This window comes from Paramormyrops kingsleyae, chromosome 19 (assembly GCF_048594095.1).
Source record: "Paramormyrops kingsleyae isolate MSU_618 chromosome 19, PKINGS_0.4, whole genome shotgun sequence".
In the NCBI taxonomy this organism is placed as follows: domain Eukaryota; kingdom Metazoa; phylum Chordata; class Actinopteri; order Osteoglossiformes; family Mormyridae; genus Paramormyrops; species Paramormyrops kingsleyae.
The window spans coordinates 24,272,884-24,285,026 of record NC_132815.1 but is presented as its reverse complement, the minus strand read 5'-3'; the positions used below and the strand labels follow the sequence as shown (position 1 = coordinate 24,285,026).

The 12,143-nt window shown below is 38.6% G+C and overlaps 1 protein-coding gene across 11 annotated transcripts in view; it reads right to left on the bottom strand.

The window, feature by feature from the left end:
• Positions 1-12,143, bottom strand: part of LOC111836252 (leucine-rich repeat and fibronectin type-III domain-containing protein 2-like) — a 78,596-nt gene that overhangs the window by 17,537 nt on the left and 48,916 nt on the right. For 7 of the 11 annotated variants that reach the window (XM_023797336.2, XM_023797340.2, XM_023797339.2 and 4 more), the window contains one exon: positions 6,413-6,510. The exons of 2 other annotated variants lie outside the window; for them this stretch is intronic. In XM_023797336.2, coding sequence (XP_023653104.1) covers positions 6,413-6,510 — 98 coding nt within the window. The remainder of the gene's footprint in view (positions 1-6,412; positions 6,511-12,143) is intronic. 2 more of the 11 variants (XM_072702816.1, XM_072702817.1) reach the window with 1 other exon arrangement.

The window sequence follows — 12,143 nt, the reverse complement described above, 5'->3', positions numbered from 1 at the left end:
CAAAACAAAAAAAAAATTGAAATATGACCTGGATAACCCATTTTTCTTTTTGTATCATATTTGATACAACAGGTATTTCTGGACATGTACAGATCATATTTTGTCAACCATAAAGATACATTTGTGTGCCTTTACAAAACACTTGGCATACTTAAACATGTTTTACAGCATTTGACAACTTTTATGAGTATTTTGCAACATTTTTGGGCTTTCTTTCTGTCTTCCTGGGCAGTGCTTGTATCTCTGTCTTGTTTCCTATGTTAGTAAATGGTCAGTGGCCATCTTTTCTCACATTGATCACATCTAGAGGCATGGCAGTGGTTCATCTTTTGTGTGGGGTGATTTCTCATGCTTACTTTTCATGGAAGGCCAAAAATTTCTGTTTTTGCTTAAACCAGGGGTGGCCAATCTTATCCGCAAAGGGCCGGTGTGTATGCAGGTTTTTGGGATAACCTGTAGGTCAGCTGTTCAAACCCAGGTGTGAGGACTCTTCAGCCAATTAGTCCTCTAATTAGTAATCTAATTAGGGAGTTGCAGCGAAAACCTGCATACGCACTGGCTCTTTGCGGATAAGATTGGGCACCCCTGGTTTAGACAAAGGTTGACTTTGGATCTTGCACAGTAGATATGTGAGAAGTGGCTTCCTGGGCATATCTGTCTTGTTTTACATGTTGGTAAATGGTCAACACAATCCTTTCTCATGTCAAGAGGCACAGCAGAATTTCCTGAATCATTTAATCAGTAATAAACTGATTAAAATACATGCAGGGAGTCCATTCTGAGACATCAACATATCCATCAAACTCAATATTTGGAGGATCAAATGGCACTTTTCTCCACCTGTACTCTTTCTTTTTCACTTTGCCCTGCTGACTGCTCTGTTGTGCTTTGTTTTGACTGTACTGGTGTGTCTGATTCTTCTACACTTTCATCACTCATATCTTCATCACTACTATCTGATCCCTCTTTATTAGGCACTCCCTTAGGACTCCATTCTTCACTACTGTCATCATCTTTCTCCCCTAACTGCTCCAGGTTTCCATCAATTATCATATTCAAGATATCTTCTACACTGTACTTTTTTGCTGTCTAAATATACAAATCAGAATAATACAAAGAATACATCGTTACGTTTACAAGCTATATATTGACTATTTGCGATCAGCATAAATGTCAAATTCTTCTCAAAATGTGTACTAGAAGAAATACTCAAGCTTAAATTGAGTAATATATTAGTTGTTGTTTGTATTATGGTATAAATAATACAAATTTGATCACGAAATTGACTAAAACAACAATTGATGCACTGACAAATAAAATACATTTACATACCCATAGTATCATATTTGATACACAATTTTCACCAACGTTTTTCAATAAAATATTTCATGATATATTAAGTTATTATGAGTTGTTTCACACTAATAAAGGCTAATTTTGAAATATAATCAATTTTCGCTAAATTGCGCATACGGTAACTGTTCCAAAAATAGGACTTCTTATCCCGTGAAAATCCTGCCGGCTACAACCTGCGTGCAGCCGTCTTTGATTCTTTAAAAAAAAGAGACGTTTTCCACCTGCAGTACATAAGTCATCCACCAGGGGGTAAAAGACAGGTATAGGATTATATACAACGGGTTTTTGAGGAAAGGGGTAATCCTATTACTGACGTAGAGGTCTTAGAAATATTTGTATCAAATATGATACATATGGCGCTATAGGGTTAAAAAAAATATAGATTTTCTTATTATTTTTAACATCATGTTTTACATTTTTTTCTAATTAATGTGCTTTAAGAGTATCCTACAGCACGAATATTAAGTATTACAGGGTGAAATAGCTCTGATATAGTTAGCTACTTTTTCGCTGTAGCTTGTAGTGTAGCTAACTACTATAATAAAGTAGTAGCTTGGCGGTACCTTAGCTACTTTTAATAAATAAATTGTAGCTTTAAAAGCTACCTTTCAAAAGTAGCTTCCCCAACACTGGCTATTCCTATGTTGTAGTGCACTGTGTATCATATATGCTCTATTATTGCTCAACCAATTGAATGATAGAATAATTGGTTAATTAATTAAGTGGTTGATTAATCAAACTGATGTTATTTACTATAATGCATCATAGATACATTGATAATGCATTTTAATGATCGGTATACAAATTAATAAAGCGTTGCATAATCTTAATGTATATTGACAGTCATAAGACATTATAGTGTTGACTATAATACTTCATAAACTCCAACAAAGCTTTCATCTTTAATGCTTTATAGATACCTTCATAATGCATTTTAATGGTCGGTATAAGAATTAATAAAGCATTACAGCATCTTCTGTTGACAGTCACACGGCATTATAGTGTTGATTATAATACTTCATAAGCTCCAATGAAGTTCTCATCTATATTGCACTATAGATCCCTTCATAATACATTATAATAGTTGGTGTAAGACTTAAGTATGCATTATACTACATTATGAAGGTATTTATAGTGCATTACAGTATAGATGAGAGATTCATAAAGTTCACAATGCACAATGAACATGGCTGTAATGTGTTATATTTATAATGCTTCACGAATGCATTATAATATGTTATAAATGTGTTCATAGATTTTTATAGACATGGCATTCATAGACAGTGTTATCATGTTATCAATTATTGTTAATCTAAAAATGGATAAAAATATATTATCTATCTCAGAAATACTATCTCAGAAATCTCAGACATCTTGTTATTATTCGACAATGCAAGTATGCCACATGTATTATGTAAAAATAATTTAGCTTTTTAGAATTTCACTTTCACAGACGAGTGGTAGTGTCCAGGGGAAATTAGCTCTGAACAAACCTAACATAAATAAATGGATGCTGGTGGCGTGAGCCTGTTTTTGCAAAGATGCTACATGGACCATTGAGGTAAAGTTAGATATGGTGCCCACTGGGTTTCTAAGTCATTAACTGTCCCATTGAACCATTATCTGCAGCACACACAGCATTCTCCTGGTAATAAGAGCAATTAAACCCAAATAAAATATTAATAAGGACCTTTATAGCTTTACTGTAGTATGCCTAGTCAGTGAATGTAGTAAAAGACCACAGCTAAGCACTTTCGAGATAGAAAATCACTTAGTAATATCTGAAGAAGAAATCACTGGTTCAGGCCTGATATGCTAACATAATTTAAGTAGATAATTGAAAAATATACATGAAGAAACAGGTATTAGCGATTGAGATCCATGTGCGATATAATACTGTGCAGTATAATAATGTAATATAATAATAATATAAATCAGCCATCCATGATTTTTTTCCCCAGTCTTGCCCAGTGGCACAGAAAGGTTACTGTATGTATTTTGTGCATATAGGGTGGGTGGCGCAGAAAAACGGAGTTGGGTGTCAGGTCACATCTCACAGCACATTGTCAGTAAGACCCAGAGAGACACAGGCAATGTCAAGCCACCAATCTTGACACTAAAAGGAAACAATCTGTACGGTGTGGGGAGAGTATGGATGTTTCAGGGAGGGGCGGCGGTGGATGAGGTTGGGTGACAAGCCCGTTTACTGACATGTAATCATCAGGTAATTGTGTGAAGTGAGTTTGCTCTGTAGCTGTGAGAGAAAGAGCCCCAAAAGAGCAGTGGGGGTGGGGCTCTCTGGGTTTCCTGTTTTTGGTTAGAGAGGTAAGGAGTTTCTTTGTATGTTTGCTCGATTCCACCATCCTTCAGGTCCTTGTGTTTGGTGGATCTATTTCTGTAAAGAAACTAAAAGGTACTCCAACTTTCTTGTGATATCCTATTCCTAAACAAATTATGAAAGGAGTGTAATGATTTTTTTCATCCTCCATATCCATCCAGCCTTATTCTGGGCACGGTCGCAGGGGGGTCTGGACCCCATCCCAGGCAGCAAAGGGCACACGGCTGGGGTATAGCACAGATGGGATGCCAGTCCATCGCCAGGCACAGACACGAGGTATGGCATTTCAGAGATGCCAGTTAGTCTACCTGCATGTCTTTGGACAGCAGGAGGAAGCCCACATGATGCAGGGAGAACATGCAAACTCTGCAGCAACAGAGTGGGGGCGCGGTCTGAACGCCCAAACTTGGACGTGGGAGGGAACAGTGCCACCAAGTGAGTCACCACGTCACACCAGGCTACCTTACCCTAGGAGTGCTTGAGTTAATTACAAAGAGAAAGTTTCTTGGCTGCCTCTCTTCAGATGGGGCAAACGAGCTGTACATGGAAGTGGCAGTGCGCATAATGTCTGCTTCCACTCACTCCAGCTAAACTGTGGTGTCACTGTGACTGGTTCCTTCTGCCCCGGTCACAGAATGGCTTTGATAGCCTCACTTTCATCTCTGGTGTGTCTAATTAGCCGCCGGAGTTGATACTGGGCCGGATTCCATTGCATTTAAAATTTAAAAACAACACATCTAATGCCAGTTAGTGTCTTTCTTTGAAAAACATCGTTTTGGACAGTGCAATATATATAGAATTCCAATTAAATGTTCACTTCCCTGTGCAATGTAATATAAAATGAACACTAGAATGCAATGGCTTACATTTAAATTCCGGGCAGTGAAGGGCACCTAATCCTATAAAATTCTACTCTTTTAAGATGGCTTTCATATGAAGATCCGGCTAGATAAATCTATAACCAGACACAATAATTCCTGGAAATAGAAATGTGTATTACGTCCATCCATTCTCCATAACTGTTTATATGGCTGGAGGGCGTCCTGAGGACTATCACAGGAAGTACAGGGGGCAGGGCTGATGGGATGAGATGCCAGTCCACCCCAGGACACACACTCGCATACAAACATACAGTAAGGAAATTCGGAGATGCCAATTAGCTACATTTTGCGAACTGTTGGAGAAAGTGCACATGAAGAAGAGGACAATGTGATAACTGCAGACATGACAGCAAGGCAGGAATCCGATCCACAAGAAGAGTGAGACCTCTGTGACACACAGAAATGCCTGTTTATGAGGGCACTGGAATGTATTCAAGACAAATTGCAGATACACATAATTATCAATAATTTCTGGTAAAACAGGTTTCTTTGTAGGGATTTTACACCTCAGAGACTGATCAGATACCAGCAGTTAATACTACACAGTATCCAGTATCAGAGACATTGGATACCTCAGACATGTGCTTGCAACAATCTGTCTTCTTATACAAGCAGACAACTGACAAACGAAATATTGCAGGGCAGTGAGTCTATGTGACATATATCTCGATATATTTTGATTCACTATGGATGTGAAATTGAAGCATAGATTTAGTTTGGCTGCACATGTATAGAAGATGCTAGAGTTTTCCTGCTTTCATACTGTATCCATCCATCTTCTAACTCTTCATGCAGCCAGAATCGCTCCTGGACAGCACAGGTTAAGCTGGAAGGGATACCGGCCCAAATAACCTGCACACTGACACACACACACACACACACACACACGCACATGTAGGGTAAACATATCCTTATGGGGACCGCTCATTCATTTCAATGGGAAAAATGCTAACGCTAACTACGACAATCTTAACCCCTACCCTGCCCTTATAAACTCTTATAAAATAGAGTTTTCCCTTATGATGACCAGGAAACCGGTTCCCATAAGGAAAAAAAAAACGGATATTTATCACGTTATGTGGACATTATGTCCCCATAAGGATAGGTAAACCCGCTTGCACACACACACACGCACACCTGCACATGCACATGCACACACACACACACACACGCACACACACACACACACACACGAGTTTGTGTTGATATCTTTGTGGGGACTCTCCATTCAGTTATATTGGGAAAACTCTAATCCCAACTTGACGACCTTAACCCTACCCAGCCCTACACCTACAGATAAGTAACTAAACTAAATATGAGACTTGTCATTTTTTCGATTGCGTTCAATTGCAAAAATGGTCCTCACAACGTCAAAATAACAGGTCTTCATTACATTGTGGGGACATTTAGTTCCCACAATGTAACATATACATAACACACATACACACGCACACGTACACAAAGCACAAATCAGAGATGCCACTTAGCCTGACTGTAGGTCTTTAGACAGCAGGAGGAAATCTGCACAGTACAGGGGAAACAGGCAAACTTCATACAGATGGGGGGGTATTTACGCCCCCTTTTCTGGAGGCATGGGGCAGCAGAACAAACCAGTGACCCAATAATGAGCTTCTGTCCCACCCACCTTTATAGATGGTAAGGCATGGGACTGTCCCAAGGTGTTCAATCATTCCCAGTTACAGATCCACAACACAGTAACGGAGAACACATGCCACCTGGAGTCTTTGGAGAGCAAAGAAACTGCCTCTATCCATTAGTGGTCATTTTTCCTGTCTTTCCTTTCCTGACTCCTCTGCTCCTCATGATTTATACCTACCGGTATATTTCTGGATTTCTGCCATAGGTTCCCTTACTTGCAGAGACGTGTCTCTCTTGTTCTGTTAGTTCTGCACATCCAATCACGGAGACACCCCCCTGGGGCAAAAAAAGAACAACAAACAGAATGGAGAAGTGTTAATGCTAAACTAAAGCTTTCACACAGATTTCTGTGATGCTAGGGATCTGACTTAAATAAAGTTATTCGATAGGTGTCTTAGATCAGACATAAACAACGTAATATCTCAAAGCGCAGCAACAGTAGGGATGGGATTATAGATTTTTACTTAATATCCCTACATTAACATGCAACAGAGGTACTTCAGAGGTTTTTCAAGTAACGGAAACACCTGCTTATTTATTTGGGTCTCCACAGTTTCCCTCTTTGATGATGCTCTTTAATAACAGCCATGCCCCGAGACTAAATTCTAGAAAAGCCAGAAATCTCCAAGAGCTCACAGGCCATTTCCGTAAAATGTTGGAAAGGAGATTAGACTGATTTATGGCATTTGAGGAACCTAGAATGCATCACTATCCACATAATGCTGTCTAGTTTAAAAACATCAATGTTTCTATGCATCTCTTACAATAAAATAGATTAGAAACACAAACACCAACAAATGGAGGTTACACACAATTTGTTCCAAGGCCCTCGTGACATTCACTTAAATTTCTGCTCATTTCTGGGTGGCCTCTTCATATATCACTTATAAGTTTTCTGGGCTCCGGACTCAGCCTTGTAACAGAGAGAATTGCACCCTAAATCTCCTAGAATGTGACTGGAAGCCCTCGCTGCCTCCTTTTTCACGTTTTCTTGAATTACATCATTTTTGTGAATATATGTCTTGCATGTGACAAGATGGGTGTATCGCTAAGATCCACGGGCATTCATTGCAGTCTTTTTTTTTATGCTGAAGAGGAATCACCACATTTAATTTGTGTTTATAGCTATAGCATATTGTATATACGACTCTCTTTTTGACAGAAAGGTTTTTTTTTTTCTGTAACTCCGATTTGTATGTTATATATCATTAAACATACACTGAAATGCAGCTACAGTTAGGTCTGCTAACCAATTGCTGCACAAAAATGCGTGGTAATTTTGTGTACTTCTTCAAAGAAAAATAATGCAATTAAACAAAAGACAAAGCGTTCTAATCCAAGGTACTGCAGTGATTGGGAAAAAACAATCTTGTGTAGTAATCTGCCATGTAGTTCATCGGTTTAGTACAATGCCTCAGAATTATATGACAGACTGCATTGTATACCATTGGGTATGTTAACTGTAACTACATGGAAGGGGACATTCATCTGTCTCTATTTATAGTCACCTCTCTGGACTAAATCGTCAGTGGTTGATCTTTAAACATCATTTAAGGACAGTGCTTTCCCAAAGGATGTAGCTGTTTACATTCGGAGCAATCAAATATTTAATGGAGGAAATGGAGAGAAGACCACGCTTTTACTGAAAATAATTTAAGCCTGACCAAGGTTTTAAGAACAACTGTCATCTGCCAAACACTCATTAATCCAATGCTTGTAAACTGTTACTTTTTTCCTGGAAAATATTGCAACATCAATGCCAGGAATCTGAATCCGTGAATGACCATGCAATCAGTAGATAACAGCCAACTTGACATACACTAATCTACGCTCCAATGAACTCACCTGTGTTATCTGATGCTTACAATCTGAGTGAACCATGACATTGTACCTTCAGAAAGCATTCATCCATTGATTATTTCTCATTTTGCTACTTTACAAGGTCAAATTACAAATACATTTGTGAGAAAAGGTTTTTGAACCAACTGCAATTATCTGGATTACTGCAAGACCAGCAGAATCACCCAAAAAATTCCATGATCTGATCTTTATCTAAGTTGTGATAATAGCAAATAAAGACGGCCTTACTTTCAATTAGCAGAGTCTTTTTGGCAATAACCTTAACCAAATGCTTTCTGCAGCTGCTGTTCTGATCTGTGCAGTGGTTAGAAAGTAATTTGGCACATTACTCCATACCAGAGTTTCCCAATCCGGTCCTTGGAGAATCACAGTCGGTCCACATTTTTGCTCTCTCCGAGTTACCTGCCAGATAGTCCACATTTCTGTTCTGGAGTTTGGAGGGAGCAAAAACGTGGACTGTCTGTGGGTCCCCAAGGACAATGCTCTATACAAAACTGCCTCATCTTTACAGTAATAGCATTATATTAAAAATAACATTGGAAAATGAAAATGATGTTGGGGCAGGTGTATTCTATTCTCATAATAGCTCATACTAGAATGTGAATGAGGTCCACCTGTGTTGATCTGGAATCTAAGCCTTCAACTGCCTCATTGCAGAATACATATTAAATACTTTGTGATATCTCACAATTCAAGGAGTAGATAAAATCACCTAAGCTGCCAGTAGAACTTCCCAATGAAAGTGATTGGTGGGAGAAGAATACACAAAGACTGCCAAGATCGGATACAGGAGCACACTTAAGACCTTCATAACAAAACAAGGCGTCACTCCTGAGAAGCTGCCAAGATCAGGCATAACCTCAAGCAACCGGACGAGGAGGGCGGTCGCAAGTGAAATAATTTAGAGGAATGCTACATTGCGTTGTCGCTGCATAGTTCACCGCCTGACATGTGGAAATATTGTCCAGAGACCAATTTCTGCAACACTACACAGATTTCAGAAGAGTGGTCCTGCTGAAGGCACTTGTGGGAAAAGACTATCATTAAGCCACACCTGGAGTTTGCTAGAAGCTGTGAACTATGCCATTTGGAAAGTCAACACTTGTGTCAGATAAGAGATCTGTGGTCAGGGTGAGTATTTAATGTATGTTCCAAGAAGACAATGGGCCAAAAAACATGGCCAAGCCTATAAAGGAATGGCTCAAACCAAGAAGGTCAGTGTTCTGGAATTGCCTAGTAGAAGCTTGCATGTGAATCCCACTGAGAATCTGTGCTATGACCTAAAAGAATTGACTGGAACTCTTTAATTTGGCAGAGCTGGAGAATAATTGCATGGAGAACCTCATTAAAAATGTGAATAAGCATTTTTTTTAAATCAGTGATGTGTTGCATTTTTTTTTCACCCATTCTCTAACAAAATTTTGAAAAGTTTTAAGGGGATACATGTTCCTTACTATTGGAATTGCACTACATAAAAAAAGAAAACCCCCAAACGTCAAACGAATGTTAACGTAGATTAGCAATTAATTATGCAGCACTGTTGTAAAATTCTCATAACCTGTCACTGTACGTCTGATGAGAAAGACCTTGGTGGGTATGTTGATGCTTCCATGTCCCACTCTCGCCAGTGTGGGAAAGCAATAAAAAAAGGCCAATAGGATGTTGGGTTACATCTCTAAGTGTGTGGAGTTTAAGCCAAGGGAGGTGATGCTACGACTATACAGTTCCTTGCTAAGACCCCACCTAGAATATTGTGTGCAGGTTTGGTCACCATACCTTAAAAAAGACATTGCTGCCTTGGAAAAGGTGCAACGGAGGGCTACAAGAATGATTCCTGGTCTTAGAGGAATGTCTTATGAGGAGAGGTTAGCTGAGCTGAATCTGTTTAGCCTTGAGCAAAGGAGACTAAGGGGGGACATGATCCAGGTATATAAGATTCTAACAGGTCTGGATACTGTTCAGCCAAATGGCTACTTATACTTAATAGTATTACTGTAATAATATTAATACTAATATTAATACTTAATATTAGTTTAAATACTAGAACTCGTGGCCATAGGTGGAAATTAGTGGGAGAACATTTTAAACTGAATTTGAGAAAACACTTATTTACACAGCGTGTAGTTAGAGTATGGAATAGTCTTCCTGCTAGTGTAGTGGAAGCTAAAACCCTGGGTTCCTTTAAATCAGAGCTAGATAAGATTTTAACAACTCTGAGCTATTAGTTAAGTTCTCCCCAAACGAGCTTGTAAATTTCGTATGTTCTTATGTTCTTAACATACCCCAGCATGAGATTAAAGTACGATTAAGAATGGTCAACATGCATCATATTTACGATTGGCTTGACAGAGTGCAGAATGTATTTTTGTAGGTACTTTGTTGGTATTTGATGCTGTACATTACTGCATATTTAACATTAGTGGATACAACAGTGTTAGTTAAAACACACTACAGTGCACCCAATTTGGTCCGCTTGCTCTGTCAGAGACACTTAAGCGGTTCCATGACTATTAAAAGTACTTCACATAGTAAAATCAATAGTCAAGTCATGCTTGCAATATTATATGCTTAGGATGCAGCTGCTATTTATGACTAATACAGAAAAAAACACATCTCTTGAGAGTCATATTGAACAAAGTGTTAAACTGGAATTCACAGCCATTAAATATGCCCACAAACTATTTCTAAAATAAAATATTTCCAGCTTTAGTAATGGCACACTCTGGTAGGAGATTTTAACACATTGATCAGTCGTTTAGGACAGATTTTAAACTTAATTCAGGACAGTTTTATTCCCTACACTCAGTGATGCCTACCCTTGTACTGTGTGAAGATCTGTCTAACTTAAACAGGTATGGATTGGTAGACGTTTGTCCAGCACACTATTCCTAATTTTGCTACTCTTTCTCTCTAATTACGTAGGCTGAGCATACCCAGAGATAGGGAGTCAGCTGACTTTGGACCTACAAAAGGTTTTTCTCCTGGACCCAGCTACAGAGGATTTTCCATCTTCTCCTTTTGCCTTCTGAATCTCCACACTTTTAAAATGACATAGTACTTGCTCTGAGTCTCTCTGCATTGGTGTGATCTGTGTGCTTCTCAGGCTAACGGTGGCTAAACAATGTAGGGCAACTATGTTTAAAAGACATGTCACATGGAAACCATTTAATCTGAGCTGAAACCAGACATCAGTTTTAATAGGCAATTCCTTGGTTTTCAGTGTCAAAAATACAAAGAATTCTGGGCTAAATACACAACAATGGTTCTGACACCAAACTCGGTTAATACAGATTTCCTTAGATGCATGATTCTATTTCTCTAGACATATGACTATATATAAAGGTCATTCATACCAATATGGCATTTCACAGAAGTGAGATCAACCACAGTGTACAGTAAGAGCTGTCAATTTACACTTGATGTATATATATGCATATTTATTTTTTAAATTCTGACCTTCTGATAATGACCCACTTTATTCTACTCTGGAGGCTCTGTAAAGTTGGACTGCTATCAGTTCAGCTTCCAGCTCCTTATGAGCGTAAAATGTCAGTTCATACTAAATTATTCTAAACAAATTTCCAAAGGCCATGGAGAACATTATGATGTGGACTTCATATATCCTTAAATTATATGTGCCAAAAATCAAAACCTGTTTTGAGAGGCTTACTGGTGAAAAATTCCATGTTTTAACATAGAGAGAGAGAGAGAGAGAGAGAGAGAGAGAGAGAGAGAGAGAGAGAGAGAGAGAGAACAACTATATACACATACTGTGCAGCACTTAAAAACTTTCAATGGATCATCCTAGATATGATTAAACCAGAGAGAGAAGCATTTGTGACACAGAAGCTTAAAATTAAATATGAAGCTCACACTGTACACTCAGTCCTGTCTCCTGCAGAGTTTGACTACCTACATTTCAATATGAAATCTTTACCTTCGTTCTACCACAGAAAAAGTAATCACATATGTTTATGTCACAACTCAAGCAGTAAGTTGTACACAATACCCCCTTCGCCATACTGATCTGTGTGATTTTGTTGTGCTAT